The sequence below is a fragment of the Delphinapterus leucas genome, chromosome 4 (assembly GCF_059928025.1).
Source record: "Delphinapterus leucas isolate spDelLeu-1000000601 "Yukka" chromosome 4, BTC_Dleu_Yukka2, whole genome shotgun sequence".
Taxonomy (NCBI): domain Eukaryota; kingdom Metazoa; phylum Chordata; class Mammalia; order Artiodactyla; family Monodontidae; genus Delphinapterus; species Delphinapterus leucas.
Genome location: NC_143132.1, coordinates 141,303,076 through 141,325,539, shown reverse-complemented (window position 1 = coordinate 141,325,539; position 22,464 = coordinate 141,303,076). Strand labels below are relative to the sequence as shown.

At 39.3% G+C, this 22,464-nt stretch overlaps 1 protein-coding gene across 11 annotated transcripts in view; it reads left to right on the top strand.

Moving 5' to 3' along the window:
* Positions 1–22,464, top strand: part of TBC1D5 (TBC1 domain family member 5) — a 536,700-nt gene that overhangs the window by 282,059 nt on the left and 232,177 nt on the right. For 10 of the 11 annotated variants that reach the window (XM_089911191.1, XM_089911192.1, XM_089911188.1 and 7 more), the window contains 4 exons: positions 4,874–4,982; positions 6,449–6,538; positions 6,639–6,713; positions 7,832–7,899. In XM_089911191.1, the coding sequence (XP_089767317.1) occupies positions 4,874–4,982; positions 6,449–6,538; positions 6,639–6,713; positions 7,832–7,899 (342 nt within the window). The remainder of the gene's footprint in view (positions 1–4,873; positions 4,983–6,448; positions 6,539–6,638; positions 6,714–7,831; positions 7,900–22,464) is intronic. The other variant, XM_089911189.1, reaches the window with a different exon arrangement.

Below are 22,464 nucleotides of genomic sequence, written 5' to 3'. Positions count from 1 at the left end.
GTTGACTGGTGACCTTGTAAACCACAGGGCCATCTCTGAGAGCTCCTGCTCCACCTCGCCGCCCCCAGCTCGTCTGTGACTTCTTGACCTTCCCTGTGGTGACGAGCCCTCCTCTACTCCACTCAGCAACTTTATTATCAAAGCCAACGTAGCTCCTCTTGACCAAGTATTGGAGATACTCAGTACTAGACTGTAGTAGTATGTAGTGTGTAGTCTATGAACTCTTCTCAGTTATTGTAACTGTCTGGATTTCTTACGTTAGCTCCACAGAGACATTGTTCCCTGTCTAAATAAAGCCAGGAAATCGGGTAAAACCATCATATAAAGTATATCTAGTGTATCCTCATTTGGGACAACAATTCAGCAATTTTTTATTCCAGAATTGCCTCGTCATTTTTGCATTCTTTAGGTTACGAAAGTATTTAAACAAATTGAGAAGCCGCTAACCAGTTTCATACTAATTTTATGTGCGTATCTTGGGAAAATACATTAAAATATTTATAATATTTTAGTTATAGTTATCTCCTTTAGAAATAGTTATCTCCTTATGATCATCAGCTGTATTTCTTCACTGCAAATTCTAGTTGATTTCCATGTCAAAAAAAAAAAATTGCAAGAGCCTTAACTACCTAAATAGTTCTTCTTAAATGAAAGGCATCCATTGCTGCTGCAAAAATTAATTTCACTTATTTAGAAATTATTGTAGTGTTCATGGCCAATGAACGTTCTTCCCTGAGGAACACAGAGGTGTTCTCAGAATCCTGAACACAGTGCGTCCAGGGCAGCCAGTACTAATCTGCTAACATTGGCAGGGGAAATGAAACAGCCCATTCCTGCCTCTTCTTGCTTAGATGCTGGTGACGGTTTCAGGGACCCAGTGCCTGCAATGCAGAGTCTTTGCCACTAGATGGCACTAGTGCGCTATCCAGAGAGTTTTTAAGGCCCAGGTTCCATTTGAGGCGATTATGCACCTAAATGTCCCATGTGTTCTTAAACCACTCACAGTATCTGTTGACTTACCTTCTCAGTCCAACTGGTGAAAACTTCTCTCTATACTTTTGGACTTGATGTTCAAACTCTAAAAATGTAAGAAAGAAAATATAAGGTCGCATTCCTATCTTGCCTTGTTGCCAGGGGCCGTTTATGTCCTTTGATGTGTGCAGTATTATGCTTCCCTTTAGTGTTTTCAACCATGTTATTCTGGAAGGTGCTTTTCCTAATTCTCATTCCATTTCTCTCTTGACAACTTATTTAATATTTCTGGGCCTCAGTTTTGTCATTCATGGAGGGGGGAGGGGTTAAAATTAATCAACCCCAGGAGGGTTGTTGTAGAGGTTAAAAGTGATTTACCCAAAATATTATATATTTTGAATGGACTTTTTTTTAAGCATTTTTGAATGGATTTTTTTTTTTAGCATTTTGAGAACATCACTGCTAGATTTTTGCTGTGACAGACTATATGTTTTCCTATATAAGACAAAGTTTAGACAAAACCTTTTCTTTATTTTTGTTAATTAAACTGCAGAATTCCACCACTGACTCCTCAGTACTTACTATTATTTTCCCAGGTCTTCACCTGAGTTCAGGAGTGTTGTCCACCATTTGTATTTGTGATTGGAAAAAACTTTTATTTTTTTCCAGCTCCCTTCAAAGGGCTCAACTTTCCAACATTTTGTCCTCTATAGACTGTTTAATCTCTGACAGCTCAGTTTTTAGGGTGGCATTTCAGTGCCTACGGGGATACTATTTATCATTTTTTACACCAAGTTTTAATTTTTAGATATAAGATTATTTCACCCTCCTCCACACTGCCAGAGTGCTTTGCCAGTGATTATTGGTTTACACATCCGTCTACTCTCTTTAACTTTTTAAAATTGCTTACAATTTTAAATGATTATTGGTTTACACATCTGTCTACTCTCTTTAACTTTTTAAAATTGCTTTTTCAAATATCTCTGAGTGCTAAGCACACAGTAGGCACTAAATAGATGTTTATTATGTTTACTCTGTATCACAGTTTATTAATGAAACACCATTCCGTAGAAGAGAAAGACAATTAATACGTTTTCTTGTGGCCTTTATATAGTATCTCTGTTGTTAGAGCTCTCCATCAGTTTGAGATTTGTGCCTTAATTGGAACTATGAGTACCTATGAATAAATTTAAATGATTGTGAATTTCAGAGAGAATGTTTCCATTTCACATGCCTCAGTCTCCTTTATTCTTTACCAACACAGTAATCAAGGCACAGGGTCTTATTTGAGATAACAAATAATTATCCTTCATTACGTAAGTGGTGTGTAACTTGACCTTGAAAGGCTCCTGACCTTGACAAGATGGCAATGAATCTAGCCACCAGCTGTGTCTACTTTCACAATGTCTTGGTACTTGTGAATAGGAGCTGATTTTGGAAGAGGCTGGAGGAGTCATTGCCTCACTTTACCTCTCTGATTGGGAAGGTATTGGCGTTTTCAGGCCACGGAACTGCATGGTCTCAGACAAATTATTCCATTTGAAATCTGTGCTTTCTGTTCATAGACCACAAGCTATTTAAACATAGGCACGTTTTCGGAGATGTACTCCTGTAACGCTCTTTGTACTCGTTTTTTAATCTCATCTTTGAGTATTACTACAAACTGTATAAAAACAAAACTTGAACTGTGAGATGTGGGTAATATATGTGAAACTGTTGGGAAATGGATAATGTATTTAAAATATGATAGGTAATACAAATGGACTAAAGTGATGTTCCAAAAACTCAAGAATTCAGTGAACATCTCTTTGAACTTGGAGTGGCTAAGAATTACTTAAGCCTGAAAACAATGGAAAGAGCATCAAGAGGAAATAAATGTTAGGTTTAAATTATACACAAAAAGCTTCAGTGTGTTGAAAATCAAAGTAATTGTGTTAAAAATACATAGATATGGGGGCTTCCCTGCCGGCGCAGTGGTTGAGAGTCCGCCTGCCGATGCAGGGGACACGGGTTCGTGCCCCGGTCCGGGGAGATCCCACGTGCTGCGGAGCGGCTGGGCCCGTGAGCCATGGCCACTGAGCCTGCTTGTCCGGAGCCTGTGCTCCTCAACGGGAGAGGCCACAACAGTGAGAGACCTGCATACCGCAAAAAACAAACAAACAAACAAACATATATATGGTGGACAAAGGTGTGATGTCTTTAAGGTATGGAAAACTTCTCTCAGAACAATAAGCCCAAGGCACCAAGATAAAAGCTGTGTTATAATTATTATTAATAATGATATTAATTTTCTAAAATGTTATGATATGCCCCTTCTAAGGACTGTTCATATATTTTAATTCTTATGATAATTATTTGAGGTAGATGCTATTATCATTATTCCATTTTACAGAAAGGAAGTTTTAAAAAAGAAGAAATAAAATGGCCCAAAAGCATGAAAAATTTTCAGTTTTACTAATGATACAAAAGCAAGTGAAATCAAAATGAAATATTATTTTCTTTCATGAATAGCGTGATGGAAATAAGACATTTTCATGGAGTAGTGGTAGGAATTTATTTCTTTCCAGCATAGTGTTGGCCTGTGTGTCGCATTTGTCACACTTAGCCACAAGCCCCTTCTGGCAGAAGCTTGGCGCGGCTGGAGATCAGTGCTGCGGGGCTGAGGCTGGAAGTTCTCCTGCTCGTGGCATTAGGGAACGTGCCATTGCCTCGGCCACTCTTCTGGAAAGCTCTGTGGGGAAGATGCAGCTTGCTCTGCAGTCAGGGTTTTGCACGTTAGGTGTGCAGTTGGTTATGATACCGGCTCTAAGATTGCCTTGCGTATGGCTGTCCTTTCTGAACACGAGTGGGGTCTGGCCGGCGACAACTGTGCATTACAGAGAAGGATGACTGAGGGGTTTAGAGGCATTCTCTCGCGAGTTGGTCTCTGAAGAGATTGCCAGGCTTGCAGCTTTGATAATAAGTTTTACATTATAAGTTTATTGTGGCATTATGGAATCTGAGAGAAATTTCATAAAGCTGCGCTCAGTAGCCTCAACTGTTGACAAATGATTCTTGATGTTTAGTTTGGTACCAGACGCAGGGAATATAGGTCTGCTTCCTTTATTCAAACTCAGTAAATGGTTTGGGACAATTAATTTCCAATTGTTTCCCAGTAGGGCAGATTTACTTGTATATTAATGAGGCACAGGTGTTGGGCCCCTGGTGTCTGCATGCCTGGGAGGCATATTTCAGTTGTTTATCTCCTCAGCCATAGGTGCAGGCGGCAGGGTACTCAAGCTTGCCTTTCACAGTTTTCACAGTGAGGCTTTTTAATTTTTTTGATGTTTTTTTCACATTTGCCTGCACCTGTTAAAATTTTAAAACTGATCGTGTGGAAAGAAGTTGCAGAGATTTCAATAGTAAATAGTACTAAAAACTAAAGAAAGTAGTCTTCTATATAATTGCCCAGCTTGACATGAAAGAAAAATGAGTTGATTTAATGAGATATTTCAGGTGAGAAGCCAATACGATCCATGGCCCACTTTTTGGTTGTGTATTTTTGGAGCAAGTATATCTTTGTCAATGGCTAAAGCAGTCATATACTTATATTAATATTCATTTTTTTTCTCGTTGATTCACTGAACTGCAGTACCGTCATTTTAGAGGCAGTGGAATAGCCTCCATAGACATTATGAATTTCAGTAGCTGGCATAATTATAGCGATCTACATATTCATTAAATCTACTAAAGAACTCTGTCCAAAAAGACAGCCATGCGTTCAGAAACAGTACACAAATAAATATATACGTTTTAAAAGTTGCATTTCTGAGACTTATTTAAAATTAAATTCCTGTAACAGTCCTCTCCAAGCAGAGAATTTTAACAAAAGGATCCCCATGCTTTGGTTTCTTGCATCTAGGAAAGAATGGGAAGAACTATTTGTAAACAACAATTACTTGGCAACAGTAAGGCAGAAGGGGATTAATGGGCAGCTGAGAAGCAGCAGGTTCCGCAGCATTTGCTGGAAGGTAAGAAGAAAATATTTATTTACAGTTTGTAGTTGCAGTATATCAACACATTACCTGATGCCCCGGAAGATCACCCATGCGGGGGATCACTGAATTTTCCAAGAGACTTCACTCTCGAGGTTTTGGCTATCCAGGTTTATCTTTCATAGGACATTTGCTAATAAGGTTGAAGCACCTTACTCCTGGATAACCGGCGATGGTGAAGGAGTCATTTGAAATAACGATCTTTTCATCCCATGTGATGGTGTGGAACTCAAGCAACGCCTTCCGGGTCCCCAGAGGCGTTTGCAGAAATCCTTGCTGCTGGTAGGGTGTGTGTGTGTGTGAATGTTTTCAGGCTCCTATTATATCAAGTGCCGTCATGTAGTCACTCTCCCTTTTTTCTTCACAAATAACAGATGGAAAAGATTTTCCATATTTTTTGTACTAGAAACACCGAGAGAAGGGCAGCAAGAAGGAGAAGTGGAGGGAGATTCGGTCAGTCTCCTTCCAGAGAAAGCCCATCAGTCACCACATGAGTGATGATGAGCTACGGTATCTCTTTCATCGCTCGGAAATCTGTCCCTTTTTGTTCTCTCAAAGTGAATCAGTTTAGATTGAGACTCACTTTTAAAATGACTTCTCTTGAAAGTTGTTTAGGATTCATCTGCACAGATTCAGCATACGGAGCCTGCAGGTGAAGACAGTAAGGAACACATAATGTAGTAGACAGTTTGAAATTTAATTATTGAGATTTAATAGTCGAAGTGCATTTTCCTTGCATTTGGTGCAGGCAGTGGAGGCAGGGGTTGTGCTGCTCGGCTGTTTGTACACAGGAGGTTTGGGCCCACCCCCAACTCCTTGTTGTTGAACTTTTTAATGTCTCCTTCATTGGCTAAAAATAAACTCAAACCCAGATTTTTTTTTAATGTTGTATTAAGCTAAATTAAATCAAATTTGTCTTTTTAAGAATGCTTGTTATTTTCATAAGCTGACTGCTAGTTGTAAATTACGTTTTCTGCTGTAGAAGGAATGGCTTCAGTGCTCAGGCTGTGTCCTCAGATTGTTCCTCTCTGTCCTTTACCTGCTTGTTTGAAGATAGATCTGAAACCTTGAAACTAACAAATTGGACCTTGCGCCTGTTAATACACCCCAGCAGCCCCCCCTTAATATAAGAATGTAAAATAGAATTGTACTTGAACCTCAGTGAATTTTTCTTGTTCACTTTTATTATAAATTTGGAGGGGAGGTTGATTCCACCTTGTGATGTAGCTTTTGGGATCTTGTTCTTTGGCCTTTGTTCACTTTTGGAATTGTCCACATTTATATATTTCTTAAATACCCCCAAATATAATTGACTGAGGATTGGAATGGTAACATGAATATGAATATCTTCTTCAGTTTTCAGGGGGTGCCATTTGCCATAGTTTGACGTTTTACTTCTTAGGATTTTTATGAAAGTTTCCTTTTTTTTTTTTTTTTGACAGCTCTTTCTTTGTGTTCTTCCTCAAGATAAAAGTCAGTGGATAAATAGAATTAAAGAATTAAGAGCATGGTATAGCAACATTAAAGAAATAGTAAGTTGTACTTTAATTAATGGAATTGTTTTCTTAAGTATGCTTTGGAGTCCAGTAGCCTCTGATCTTTGCATTTGTGTTTTCTCTCTTTCTTTCCCAGCACATCACAAACCCGAGGAAGGTTGTTGGCCAGCAAGACTTGATGATCAACAATCCCCTTTCCCAGGATGAAGGGGTAAAGTTTGTCTTTATTCATATCTCAACCGCTTTTACCCATAAGAGTATGCTTATGTCTTGTTATCCATCACCACGAAAGCAGTGTTATACCATACCAATTATTATTTTTTTTTTACCCCACGTGTTATACCACCTAAAACCAGATGGGCTTTATTCCATGCTGTGTATGGACAGTGTTGTAGGAAGCCAATGGTCTATTACTGGGGAAGGGCACTGCCAAGAAGAGGCCCCAGGGGTCTGTAAGAGCCGAAGGTCAGAGAGAAGAGCACGAAGCTGAGGGTTGAACTGTCCTCCCAGGGTCGCAGGGGGGAGCGGAAGGCTGCGGAGAGCCTCCCTTCCTGACAAAGGTAGAGAAGGCTTCACCTGGAAGGAGCAGGTCACACGAAGGAAAGCAACTGTTTGTAGTGAACCTGTGAACAAGTTTTTAAAGATCACGAAAAAGATCAGGCCCACGAGGAGTAATTACTACCTCAGAGGTATTGATTGTGTAACTTCTTCAGTTGCTGCTCTAATTCCTATTTCCATGTTAACGGACTTTTTTTTTTTCTCTATCTTCTACATAACATTAACATTTCTTTTTCCTGATACATGTAATTATTATAATATAGTCTATGTTATAGCAGCATGAAATATTAAGCAATTTTTAAAACTTTAAGTTCACATTTTAAAAAGTACATAAAAATCTATTTCATTATAAAACCTAATAGAGCGTAATAGAAAACGTTACATATCTTTCTTAGTGCGTTGGCAGTTCAGGTCAGGTTCAAGTGTGACCACTTGGCCAATGGGCCTCCTCTAATCCAGGCGGACCTTTTTGTTGTTGTAGGGGTGGCAGCAGATGTATAGCAGTAAAAGTATCATTCACTTTAAACAGATAGTAGAAAATTTTAAATGTACACAGTAATATCACTGGAAAAGTTGATGTTAGAATAAGGATGTATTTCTGAGATTAAAGTAGACTTTAATAAAAATTTTTCCAGGTTGAGGTTTCCTATCTGCAGTGTAAAATCATAACTCAGAGAGGGATAAATTTAATCATTTAATTATTAAATTGAGATCATAAAAGTCAAGCAAAGTTGGGGTATTATTTTAAATAGTTTGCTTTCCTTATTTCAGAGTCTTTGGAACAAATTCTTCCAGGATAAAGAACTTCGGTCAATGATTGAACAAGATGTCAAAAGAACGTATGTAAAACTACCTACAGGTTACTTGCAATAATTCAAACTGGCGTTACCTCTTTGCAATTTTAGCAAAATATACAATCTTAATTGATTGCAGTATTCTACTTGTGTTAACAGTTATTTTGGCCGAAGTTTGATAATAATAATTACTTTCTATTCTTAAAGTATAGATTTTTGTGTTCCCTTTGTCAAAGTAAATTACATTTATAATATTAAAATAATATGTAAACACTTAACTATTTAAATCAGTTTTTCAGTTCCCAATGATTATTTGAAGTCATGTGCTCTGATTAAGGTTATATTTTATAGTCTTAATACTGGTTTTGCTAAAAAAAATTATCTTTTGCTTTACACCTTTGAATCTCTTTCTAATCAAATTACTTTTTAAAGGACAACTATTATTTTTACACCCCCCCCTTATTTCTCGTCTTCTTCACACCATTCAAGTTTGCAAACAACTCAGTCTACTCAATATTTACTATATGAAGATTGGTTCTTTATTTAGCATGTAGTTAATGTCTATAACTTTTATATATTGGACCTCATCTTTTTGGGTCATGTAGTGAGAATTACATGGAATTTGTGTAGGAAAAGCCCAGGGTAAGTTCTAGCAATGTATGCTATAATCCTGGACAAATTAATTTCAACAAACATCTTTCCCCCTTAGGTGTCCGTTTCCGTAAAACAAGGATAAGAGTAGCCACCTCAAGGGATTGTTACAGATTAACATGTTGATAATGGTAGTAAATTTGATGTATTTATACTTTAAACTGCAAACTACATAAAGGTTAGTAAATTTGAGTTCATCATTGGGATCTGGGATGAGCCAGGTATGTGCAGAGTCCTGAATCCACTGCTTCCTTCCAGGTCCTCCTATGGCTCTGCTTGTCTGCCCCACTCCTGGTTCAAGTCCTTCTCCCCTAGTGCAATGTCAGGGCCACTGGCTCTCTGACATTCATCTCTTTCCAGGTCCCAAACAGAATAATCAGATGACACGGCCTTTTATAAGGTTATACTACATATTTAACAAATGAGATTTCCTATTTTAAAATGGAAATAATTCAGAGGAGTCATGGGTTCAGAGAACAGCAAAACCGTAGCTAACTGGCCGTGATGGTGGGTTGGAGGTGTGAGGGAGGGATCATTTTGATGAGCTTGCTTAGGACTGGGGACTAAGCAGTGATACGGAAGCTACCCTCAGAGGTATTGTATTTGTATTTTTAAATACAAATTGTATTTTAAATTATTTAAATAAAATAATTTGTATTTAAAATACAAATTACAAATTAAGTGTCATTATTTGTAGCTTTCTCACATTCTGCGGTTCTATTCAGGTGGTGGTGCTGGATCTCCAGTAGGTGGTTTCAGAAGGCAGAATGCTGCTGTATTGGTTCCCGGGAGGCACTCAGTAAATATTTTTTGGGTAAAACAAAGGGATGAATTTCCTCACCAATCATTTAGGGAACTAGCTGGGTAATCAGTGGCAATAAAACAGACCTCATAAAAACAAAAGGCACGGTGTATCTTGCTAACCAAGCAGTCAAGGTATCTGTTTTGGAAGATGCTGGGCAGTTATCTTAGAAAACTTGACAGCTTCTGTTTAAGAAGAGTTTTAGTGAGTGTCCTCTATTGTTGCCAAATGGAAATGGACATGTCAGGGCACTGGGGCAGAGTCACACACTAGCGGCCACATGGGCCAGACTGGCCAAAAGAAATAGGAAAAAAAGAGAACGGCAAAGAAAAAAAGTTGGATGGTCAAACCAATCAAGAAGTGGCGTTGGGAGCCTCTTCATCATTTTGGTTCCTTAGCTCAAACGTTTCTGCTTTGCTGTGTGAGAAAATGCTATTTCTCAAAAGCTGTATTCTCGTAACTATTTGGTTTTATATTTTTTATGTATTTTTCTTACAAATACATATGTGCATAGGCGTGTAACATACATACATGGCTATTTTTTTCCCCCTTATGATTTGTCTTCACTGGTGCATTTTAGTTAAGTTGACAAACCCAAGATGCAGGGAAGGCTGCTAGGAGGCCTATAGTTCATAGCCTGGGAGGGGGAGGTTGCAGACCTGCTTCCCCAGAAGGCTCTCCCAATGGCTCTCCCCTACATTTAGAGGAAGTCTCTCCTTGCCATCTGTATATAAATTTGGGGGCAAGTAACTTAGCTTGTAGGGTAAGGGTGTCCGTCTTATTTTAAAGCCACCAAATTGCCTAATCATAAAAGCTGAATAGCTTAAATAATTTTACTGATTTAGGCAATACACCCTCTTTATTTATTTTTAACAAATTTCATTTATTTATATTTTGGACGCATGGCACATGGGATCCTAGTTCCCTGACCAGGGATCAAATCCATGCCCCCTGCATTAAAAGCACGGAGTCTTAACCACTGGACCGCCAGGGAGGTCCCGATACACCCTCTTTAGAAGGCACTATGTTATCTCAAATGCATGGTTTTCAATCCAGTCAGTACAGCAGCTCATAAAGCAACAGGAGAAAAAAGGGAGACGCACAGCTCAGTGAATGTTACACGGTGTTACGCGTTCACTAGCATCTGTGAGAGAATTTGATGTTCTTTGAGTTTATATTTTACTGAATGTCTACTCTGTTTCAGGCCTGTCCTCTCCCTGGGGGAACAGGGTGGTGAGGGAACAGGTGGTGAGTAAGACAGACAAGGTCCTGCCATCACAGGATGTACATTTCAGTGTGGGTTGCTGGGGAGTGAGACAATGTGCCCGTCTAGATAAAGAGGGTAATGGTAGAGGGTGGTGATTGCTGTGAAGAAATCAAGCAGGATAATAGGACAGCTAGACGGGTGGCTGCTTTAAGAACAGTCATCGGCAACAGCATCTCTGAGAAGACGACATTTGAGCTGAGAAGTGACACATTTTAAATTTTTTAATTTATTTTATTTTTGGCTGTATTGGGTCTTCGTTTCTGTGCGAGGGCTTTCTCTAGTTGTGGCGAGTGGGGGCCACTCTTCATCGTGGTGCGCAGGCCTCTCACTGTCGCGGCCTCTCTTGTTGCGGAGCACAGGCTCCAGATGCGCAGGCTCAGTAGTTGTGGTTCACAGGCCCAGTTGCTCCACGCGGCACGTGGAGCCCAGACCAGGGCTCCAACCCCTGTCCCCTGCATCGGCAGGCAGATTCTCAACCACTGTGCCACCAGGGAAGCCCCATAAGTAACACATTTTAAAAAGCCAGCCATGTGAAGATGTAGGGGAAGCCCATTCCAGGCAGGGGGGACAGTCCTCAGTGAAAGTGGGCTGAGGGTTCAGAGGAACTGAAGGGAGGCCGCGGTGGCTGCAGGTGGGTGATCACAGTAGGGAGGCCTGAGGGGTGGTCCTGCCGACCACAGTGAGGGGTTTGGGTTTGGTCCCACTTGGAGGGTACTGAGCAGGGGAATGAGGTCTGAGAAGAGAATTCTGGCTGCCGCGCAGTGGGGTGAAGGTGGACGTGGGCACGGAAGCTGGGAGGGCCACCAGGAGTTGGTTGCTGTGTCCCAAGTTCAGTGGTGTCGGTGACATAGACTGAAGATGAAGATGGGAGTAGATGAGGTGAGGACATACATTTTATATTTTAAAATACAAATTAGGTGTCATTATTTGTAGCTTCCTCACATTCTGCGGTTCTATTCCATTGTTACTAGTCTGTTTGGGGTCCTTTTTACCTCTTACCTGGAGTTTCTTACTTGTTTAACTGTTTTCCTTGGATCTATTAACTTTCTCTTCCAGCCCAACCCACGTGTTATAGCCTTGTTTTCCCGAAGCACATTTCTAGTCATGCTCCTACTTGCCTAATCTAAGACCTTCTGCGACTCTCTGTGGTTTGCAGAAGATGTACTTAACCCAGACTCCCGAACACACACACAGTTCCCTTTTAGGGCTTTCCAGTTACCTTTCTGTTATTGATTTCTCATTTAATTTCATTGTGGTCTGAGGGCAGACACTGTATGATGTCTCTTCTGTCAAATTTGTTAAAGTGTGTTTTATGGTTCAGAATGGGATCTATCTCTGTCAGCATTCCGTGTGAGCTGGAGGAGAATGTGTACCCTGCTGTTGTTGGATAAAGGGGTCTGTAGATGTCAGTTAGATCCAGTTGATTGATGACGTTGCTGAGTTCATCTCCGTCCTTACTGGTTTTCTGCCTGCCAGGCCTGTCCATTTCTGATAGAGGGGTGTTGAAGTTGCCAACCGTGATAGTGATAGTGGATTCTTTTATTTCTCTTTGCAGTTTCATCGGGTTTTGCCTTGCATAGTGTGATGCTCTGTTACTAGGTGCATACCTGTTAAGGGTTGTATGCCTTCTTGGAGAATTGATCCCTTTATCATTATGCAGTGTCCTTTCTTATCTTTTAACTAGTGTTAGCATGGTATGTTGTTCTCCAACTGTTTACTTTTAATCTACATATGTTATTCTATTTAAAGTGGTTTCTTAAAGGCAACGTATAGTTGGGTCTTGTTTTTTTGATCCACTCTGACAATGTCTGTCTTTTAATTGGTGCATTTAGGTGGTCTACGTTGATGTTCAAAGTGATTACTGATATAGTTGGATTATTATCTGTCATATTTGTTACTGTTTTCTATTCATTACCTTGTTCTTTATTCCTACTTTTGTCTTCTACTCTTTTCCTACCTTTCATAGTTTTAATTGAGCATCTTAGATTATTCCATTTTCTCTCCTTTCTCAGCATGTTGGTTATACTTCTTTTACTTTTTTTCTTAGTAGTTACCTGGGACTTTGCAATATACATTTCAGCAAACCCACTTTCAAATTACACTCTACCACTTCAAAGATAGTGTCAGTGCCTTATAATAGCAAAATAATTCTAATTCCTCCCTGCTGTGTCCCTTGTATGATTTCTGTCATTCATTTCACTTATACATAAGCATGTGTAAGCATATGTATCCCTATGTATACATACACACAGGCATGCATAATTGAATGTATTGTTGGTATTATTATTTTAAACAAATTGTTATCTGTTATATCAGTTAAGAGCAAGAAAAAAGAAAGTTTTTATTTTACCTTTATTCCTTCTTACACTCTTCCTTTATGTAGATCAGAGTCAGAAATTATTTTCCTTTTTTCTAAAGAACTTTTAAAATAATTTCTTGTAAGGCAAGTCTACTGACAGATTCTCACAATTTTTGCTTATCTGAGAAAGTCTTTATTTCTCCTTCACTTTTGAAGGGTAATTTTGTGGGATACAGAATTCCAGGTTGGTGGGTTTCTTCCCTTTCAACACTTTAAATATTTCAGTTCATGCTCTTCTGTCTTGCATGGTTTATGAGGAGAAGTTGGATGTAGTTCCTTATTCCTATATAGAAAAGATGTTCCACCACCACCCCCCCCTTGAGGACTTTATCTTTGATTTTCAGCAGTTTGCAAATGGTATACCTAGGTGTCATTCTTTTGGCGTTTATATTCCTTGGTAGTCTCTGAGCTTCCTGGTTCTGTGGTTTGGTAGCTGACATTAATTTGGGGAATTTCTCAGTTATTATTTCAAATATTTCTCCTGTTCCTTTTTCTCTCTCTTCTCCTTCTGATATTTCCATGATGTGTATGTTACACCTTTTATGGTTGTCCCACAGTCTTTGGATGTTCTGTTCTATTTTTTTGTCTTTGTTCTCTTTGATTTTCAGTTGTTGAGGATTCTATTGAGATATCCTCTGGTGCAGATTCTTTTCTCAGCTGTGTCCAGTCTACTAAGGAGCCCATTAAAGGCGTTCTTCATTTCTCTTACAGTGTTTTTGTATGTCTGGAATTTCTTTTTGGTGCTTTCTTAGGATTTCCATCTTTGGCTTACATTGCCTGTCTGTTCTTGCATGCTATCTACTTTATCCACTAGAGCCCTGAGCATGTTAATCATACTTGTTTTAAATTCCTGATTCCCTAATTCCAACATCCCTGCTTTCTTTGGTTCTGATGTTTGCTTTGTCTCTTCAAATCGTTTGTTTGTTTTTTGCTTTTTGGTATGCCTTGTAAAGTTTGTTGTTGTTTTATGATAGCCAGACATTTGTACTGGCTGAAGGAACTGCTGTAAATAGGTTGTTAGTAATGTGGTGATAAGGTGAGGGGAGAGGGGAAGTGTTCTTTAGACTTACCACCAGTCTTTAGGATGTGCCTCTGGACTGTGCCCTTCACAAGTGTTTCTCAGGTCTCCCTACCCACTTAGATGGGACAGGATGGCAGAGGGGGTTGGAGTTGGGTATTTGCCTTTCCCCAGGTCAGTTAGGGTCTGATGGTATCCCAGCAGGTTAGGCTCTGGTTAACTAGTTTTCCTTGCAGGCAGGCCTTGTTAAGAAGAGCAGAGTGCTCTATTCAGATTGCCCCCTTTACCCCTTCACCTGTCGGAAGCTGAGGGGATTTTCCTCTGATACTTACTGTGGGAACCTGGTCAAGCTCCTGGAAGTAACTCTCACAATATTGTGTGGGCCTCCCTGTGATGGGGTTTTCCTGGAGTTTTTGAACTCTCAGAGCTGTCCAGTGAGCTTCTAGCAATCTGTCAATTACAGTTCAGGTTTTCCTTCCCCAGCACTGGTTCCTGCCAGGGGTTTTGCTTGTGAGTCTTTGTTCTGGTAAGTGTGGCTCCCTGTATTTGTGTGTCTGTCTCTCCAATTTTGGGGACAGCGGCTTGCCCTGTGTCCTCGCCTCTCTTAAGAATCCAAGAAGAGCTGTTGATTTTTCAGTCTGCTCAGCTTTTTACTTGTTAGGATAGAGTAGTGATGTCCAAGCTACTTATATGAAGAACCAGAAACCTGACGTCCCTCCAGAATTCCCTTTTAGACCAGTGCTCTGGCATTGTTTCCTGCACAGGTTTTTGCTTTCCATTTGCATTCCTCAGCTGCTCCTCTGCTGGAATTACACTTCCCCCTATTGCTCCCTGTTGGAGTCCTGACAGCTCATCCTTCAAGGCCTGAGTTCATCACCACCCTGTTCATGACGCATGTTCCAGTCTTTACAGTTGGAAATCATTTGTGCCGATTCTGTGTTCCAGTGGAATTTTCTTAATAACTCTGTGATAATATTACTTAAGTTTATTTCGTCTTATATTTATTTAGACCTGCCAATGTATTCAATCTGCCAATGTATTCGATACATTTATATTAATCTCCTTGGCACTGCAGATGCCAAGACAAATATGGCATGGGCCCTTAAGAAGCTCAAAGTCTAATAGAGAAAGCAGACCTAAAAAAAGTTACAGTGCAAAATAGCAATACTATGATGGAAAGAGTATGCACAGGAGCTCTGGTATCAGCCCAGGTCTCATCTTTCAGACCTAATGGTAAGCCCTGGAGGGCATGGACCAAATCTTACTTCTGTCACACTGTGCAGAATCAGGGTTATGCTTATTAATAAATGCTCTTTGATGGTGAATCTTATCACTGATGATCGGTATTGTTCAGTTTTAGTAATAACAGTCTCTAACATTTTCACTCTTCAGAAACATAAACACACTTAAAAAAATACTATTGTCAGCCTTCTAGTCTGAGTTTAAACAAGATAATTTCGTCTCGTGAGCTGTGTTGTTGCCATCATTATTGAATGTATTTGATCTGAATATGTCACTGTATTAAATATCATCTCCTCTTTCAACTAATTTTAATATTCTTTTCTTCTACTAACTCTTTTTTGCCTCAGAGGGTTTTGTATTCATTTCAATTAATTGTTCCTTACCTCAACCCAATGAGGTTGTTACTATTCTCATTTTTATTACTGAATGAAAAAAAAACAGCTGAAAATCAAAAGGTAAATCAAGTAGCTTCCAATTTACAGCATTTCGAATTCAGAACTTGAATCGTCCATTCTGAACCAATTTTGCCATGCTTCAAAGGCTGTAACATTAAATGAAATTCAGTATTATTTAAAATGATGGGAAATATTGAGTTCAGAATAAAAGATCATTTCCATATTAGATACCAAAGAATCTGTTATTTGGTCAATCAAGGTCTATTCTAAAAGTACATTTATAGTGTCTACAACATCATTTGCAAAGTAACATATTTATAAGCTATTGCCGAACATATTTATAAGCTATGGCCCGGCTTTTCTTCAAATGCGTTCTCCCTCTTTCCTGAATTAAATGATTAAAATTCTTTAACTTACTTTTATTATTGTAATGGTGCCTGTGTTTAACAGTCGATCTCACTGCCTGTCAGGTTTCCTGGTCGTTGTCTTCAGTTTCTGGTCTTTCATGTTTCTGGTTATTGTAGGGTCCTTAGGGTTGGCAGTTCAGGCAGCTCACTCATAGTTCATTCCGCTCTGCCCCACTTGAATCTCCATGACATGGTTAAATCTTTAATGATCAAGCTTTCTCATTTGATGCTCCCTTTCATTTATATTTCCCGTATGGGCCAAGCTGTAGACGTAATCTATTTCAGCAAACTTTCTTTCCTCAAATTTTTTTTTATCTTGTCATTTGATATTTTGTGGATTCATTTATAATTGATAAAATGTTCTCTTTAAAACCACAGACGTAAAAATTCCGAATGTAGAGCATTTTTCCACCCCTTTTTTTTTTCTGTTAAAAAATAAAAAAAGAAGGACCCAAGATGGCAGAGTAGAAGGATGTGCGCTCACTCTCTCTTGCGAGAACCCCAGAATCACAACTAGCTGCTGGACAGTCATCGACAGGAAGACACTGGAACTCACCAAAAAAGATACCCCACATCGAAAGACAAAGGAGAAGCCACAATGAGACGAAAGGAAGGGCGCAATCACAGCAAAATCAAATCCCATAACTGCTAGGTGGGCGACTCACAAACTGGAGAACTCTTATACCACAGAAGTCCACCCACTGGAGTGAAGGTTCTGAGCCCCACGTCATGCTTCCCAACCTGAGGGTCCGGCCACGGGAGGAGGAATTCCTAGAGAATCAGACTTTGAAGGCTAGCGGGATTTGATTGCAGAACTTTGACAGGACTGGGAGAAACAGAGACTCCACTCTTGGAGGGCACACACAAAGTAGCGTGTGCATCGGGACCCAGGGGAAGGAGCAGTGACCCCAGGGGAGACTGAACCAGACCTACCTGCTAGTGTTGGAGGTTCTCCTGCAGAGGCGGGGTGTGGCTGTTGGTCACCGTGGGAACAAGGACACTGGCAGCAGAAGTTCTGGGAAGTACTCCTTGGCATGAGCCCTCCCAGCGTCTGTCATTAGCCCCGCCAAAGAGCCCAGGTAGGCTCCAGTGTTGGGTTGCCTCAGGCCAAACAACCAACAAGGAGGGAACCCAGCCCCACCCATCAGCAGACAAGCGGATTAAAGTATTACTGAGCTCTGCCCACCAGAGCAACAGCCAGCTCTACCCACCACCAGTCCCTCTCATCAGGAAACTTGCACAAGCCTCTTAGATAGCCTCATCCACCAGAGGGCAGACAGCAGAAGCAAGAACTACCATCCTGCAGCCTGTGGAACAAAAACCACATTCACAGAAAGATAGACAAGATGAAAAGGCAGAGGGCTATGTACCAGATGAAGGAACAAGATGAAACACCAGGAAAACAACTAAATGAAGTGGAGATAGGCAACCTTCCATAAAAAGAATTCAGAATAATGATAGTGAAGATGAACCAGGACCTCGGAAAAAGAATGGAGGCAAAGATTGAGAACGAAAACTACACTAGAAGGAATCAATAGCAGAATAACTGAGGCAGAAGAACGGATAAGTGACCTGGAAGACAGAATGGTGGAATTCACTGCTGTGGAACAGAATAAAGAAAAAAGAGTGCAAATAAATGAAGACAGCCTAAGAGACCTCTGGGACAACATTAAATGCAACAACATTCGCCTTAAAGGGGTCCCAGAAGGAGAAGAGAGACAGAAAGGACCCGAGAAAATATTTGAAGAGATTATAGCTGAAAACTTCCCTAACATAGGAAAGGAAATAGCCACCCAAGTCCAGGAAACACAGAGAGTCCCATACAGGATGAACCCAAGGAGAAACACGCCAAGACACATAGTAATCAAACGGGCAAAGATTAAAGACAAAGAAAAATGATTGAAAGCAGCAAGGGAAAAACGACAAATAACATACAAGGGAACTCCCGTAAGGTTAACAGCTGATTTCTCAGCAGAAACTCTACAGGCCAGAAGGGAGTGACATGATATACTTAAAGTGATGAAAGGGAAGAACATACAACCGAGATTACTCTACCCTGCAAGAATCTTATTCAGATTCGGTGGAGAAATCAAAAGCTTTACAGACAAGCAAAAGCTAAGAGAATTCAGCACCACCAAACCAGCTCTACAACAAATGCTAAAGGAACTTCTCTAAGTGGGAAACACAAGAGAAGAAAAGGACCTACAAAACCAAACCCAAAACAATTAAGAAAATGGTCATAGGAACATACGTATCCATAATTACCTTAAACCTGAATTTAAGGACGTTTAACCAACCAAAAGACACAGGCTTGCTGAATGGATACAAAAAAAGACCCATATATATGCTGTCTACAAGAGACCCACTTCAGACCTCGGGACACATACAGACTGAAAGTGAGGGGATGGAAAAAGATATTCTAGGCAAATGGAAACCAAAAGAAAGCTGGAGTAGCAATACTCATATCAGATAAAATGGACTTTAAAATAAAGAATGTTACAAGAGACAAGGAAGGACACTACATAACGATCAACAGATCAATCCAAGAAGAAGATATAACAGTTATAAATACATATGCACCCAACATAGGAGCACCTCAATACATAAGGCAGCTGCTAACAGCTATGAAAGAGGAAATTGACAGTAACACAGTAATGGTGGGGGACTTTAACACCTCACTTACACCAGTGGACAGATCATCCAAAATGAAAATAAATAAGGAAACAGAAGCTATAAATGACACAATAGATCAGATAGATTTAATTGATATTTATAGGACATTCCATCCAAAAACAGCAGATTACACTTTCCTCTCAAGTGCACATGGAACATTCTCCAGGATAAATCACATCTTGGGTCATAAATCAAGCCTCAGTAAATTTAAGAAAATTGAAATCATATCAAGCATCTTTTCCGACCACAACACTCTGAGATTAGAAATGAATTATGGGAAAAAATACGTAAAAACCACAAACACATGGAGGCTAAAAAATACGTTACTAAATAACTAAGAGATCACTGAAGAAATCAAAGAGGAAATCAAAAAATACCTAGAGACAAGTGACAATGAAAACACAATGATCCAAAGCCTATGGGGTGCAGCAAAAGCAGTTCTAAGAGGGAAGTTTATAGCTATACAAGCCTACCTCAAGATACACGAAAAATCTCAAATAAACAATCTAACCTTATACCTAAAGGAAGTAGAGAAAGAAGAACAAACAAAACCCAAAGTTAGCAGAAGGAAAGAAATCATAAAGATCAGAGCAGAAATAAATGAAATAGAAACAAAGAAAATGATAGCAAAGATCAATAAAACTAAAAGCTGGTTCTTTGAGAAGATAAACAAAATTGATAAACCATTAGCCAGACTCATCAAGAAAAAGAGGGAGAGGACTCAAATCAGTAAAATTAGAAATGCAAAAGGAGAAGTTACAACAGACACCGCAGAAATCCAAAGCATCCTAAGAGACTACTACAAGCAACTCTATGCCAGTAAAATGGACAACCTGGAAGAAATGGACAAACTCTTAGAAAGGTATAACCTTCCAAGACTGAACCAGGAAGAAACAGAAAATATGAATAGACCAATCACAAGTAGTGAAGTTGAAACTGTGATTAAAAATCTTCCAACAAAAGTCCAGGACCAGATGTCTTCACAGGTGAATTCTATCAAACATTTAGAGAAGAGCTAACACCCATCCTTCTCAAACTCTTCCAAAAAATTACAGAGGAAGGAACACTCCCAAACTCATTCTATGAGGCCACCATCACCCTGATACCAAAACCAGACAAAGATACTACAAAAAAAGAAAATTACAGACCATTATCACTGATGAATATAGATGCAAAAATCCTCAACAGAATACTAGCACACAGAATCCAACAACACATTAAAAGGATCATACACCATGATCAAGTGGGATTTATCCCAGGGATGCAAGGATTCTTCAATATACACAAATCAATCAATGTGATACATTGTGATTCATATTAACAAATTGAAGAATAAAAACCATATGATCATCTCAATAGATGCAGAAAAAGCTTTTGACAAAATTCAACACCCATTTATGATAAAAACTCTCCAGAAAGTGGGCATAGAGGGAACCTACCTCAACATAATAAAGGCCATATATGACAAACATCATTCTCAGTGGTGAAAAACTGAAAGCATTTCCTCTAAGATCAGGAACAAGACAAGGATGTCCACTTTCACCACTATTATTCAACACAGTTTTGGAAGTCCTAGCCACGGCAATCAGAGAAGAAAAAGGAATAAAAGGAATACAAATTGGAAAAGAAGAAGTGAAACTGTCACTCTTTGCAGATGATATGATACTGTACATAGAGAATCCTAAAGATGCCACCAGAAAACTACTAGAGCTAATCAATGAATTTGGTAAAGTTGCAGGATACAAAATTAATGCACAGAAATCTCTTTCATTCCTATACACTAATGATGAAAAATCTGAAAGAGAAATTAAGGAAACACTCCCATTTACCATTGCAAAAAAAGGAATAAAATACCTAGGAATAAACCTACCTAGGGAGACAAAAGACCTGTATGCAGAAAACTATAAGACACTGATGAAAGAAATTGAAGATGATACCAACAGATGGAGATATACCATGTTCTTGGATTGGAGAATCAATATTGTGAAAATGACTATACTACCCAAAGGAGTTTACAGATTCAGTGCAATCCCTGTCAAATTATCAATGGCATTTTTTACAGAACTAGAACAAAACATCTTGAAGTTTGTATGGAGACATAAAAGACCCCGAATAGCCAAAGCAGTCTTGAGGGAAAAAAACGGAGCTGGAGGAATCAGACTCCCTGACTTCAGACTATACTACAAAGCTACAGTAATCAAGACAATATGGTACTGGCACAAAAACAGAAACAAAGATCAATGGAACAAGATAGAAAGCCCAGAGATAAACCCACGTACCTATGGTCAACTAATCTATGACAAAGGAGGCAAGGATATACAATGGAGAAAAGACAGTCTCTTCAATAAGTGGTGCTGGGAAAACTGGACAGCTACATGTAAAAGAATGAAATTAGAACACTCCCTAACACCATACACAAAAATAAACTCAAAATGGATTAGAGACCGAAATGTAAGAGTGGACACTATAAAACTGTTAGAGGAAAACATAGGAAGAACACTCTTTGACATAAATCACAGCAAGATCTTTTTTGATCCACCTCCTAGAGTAATGGAAATAAAAACTAAAATAAACAAATGGGACCTAATGAAACTTAAAAGCTTTTGCACAACAAAGGAAAGCATAAAGAAGACGAAAAGACAACCCTCAGAATGGGAGAAAATATTTGCAAACGAATCAATGGACAAAGGATTAATCTCCAAAATATATAAACAGCTCATGCAGCTCAATGTTAAAAAAACGAACAACCCAATCCAGAAACGGGCAGAAGACCTAAATAGACATTTCTCCAAAGAAGACATACAGATGGCCAAGAAGCACATGAAAAGCTGCTCAACATCACTAATTATTAGAGAAATGCAAATCAAAACTACAATGAGGTATCACCTCACACCAGTTAGAATAGGCATCATTAGAAAATCTACAAACAACAAACGCTGGAGAGGGTGTGGAGAAAACGGAACCCTCTTGCACTGTTGGTGGGAATGTAAATTGATACAGCCACTATGGAGAACAGTATGGAGGTTCCTTAAAAAACTAAAAACAGAATTTCCAGGGGATCCAGCAATCCCACTACTGGGCATATACCCAGAGAAAACCATAAATCAAAAAGACCCATGCACCCCAGTGTTCATTGCAGCACTATTTACAATAGCCAGGACATGGAAACAACCTAAATGCCCATTGACAGATGAATGGATAAAGCAGATGTGGCACATATATAGAATGGAATATTACTCAGCCATAAAAAGGAACGAAATTGGGTCATTTGTTGTGACGTTGATGTATCTAGAGACTGTCATACAGAGTGAAGTAAGTCAGAAAGAGAAAAACAAATATCGTATATTAACTCATATATGTGGAACCTAGAAGAATGGTACAGATGAACCGGTTTGCAGCGCAGGAATTGAGACACAGATGTAGAGAACAAATGTATGGACAACAAGGGGGGAAAGTGGTGGTGGTGGTGGTGGTAGTGGTGTGCTTAATTGGGCGATTGGGATTGACATGTATACACTGATGTGTATAAAATTGATGACTAATAAGAACCTGCTGTATAAAATAAAATTCAAAAATTAAAAAAAAAAAAAAAAACCACAGATGTGTGCTGTCCAGTTTGGTAGCCACCAGGCACATGTGGCTATTTAAGTTGAAATTAATTTGGATTAAATAAGATAAAATATGTCTTCAGAAGCCGCATCTCAAGTGCTAATGGCTACTTTAGAGGCCAGCACAGATATCGGACATTCCTATCATCATAGGAAGTTCTACTGAACAGTGCTGTGTAAATAATTCG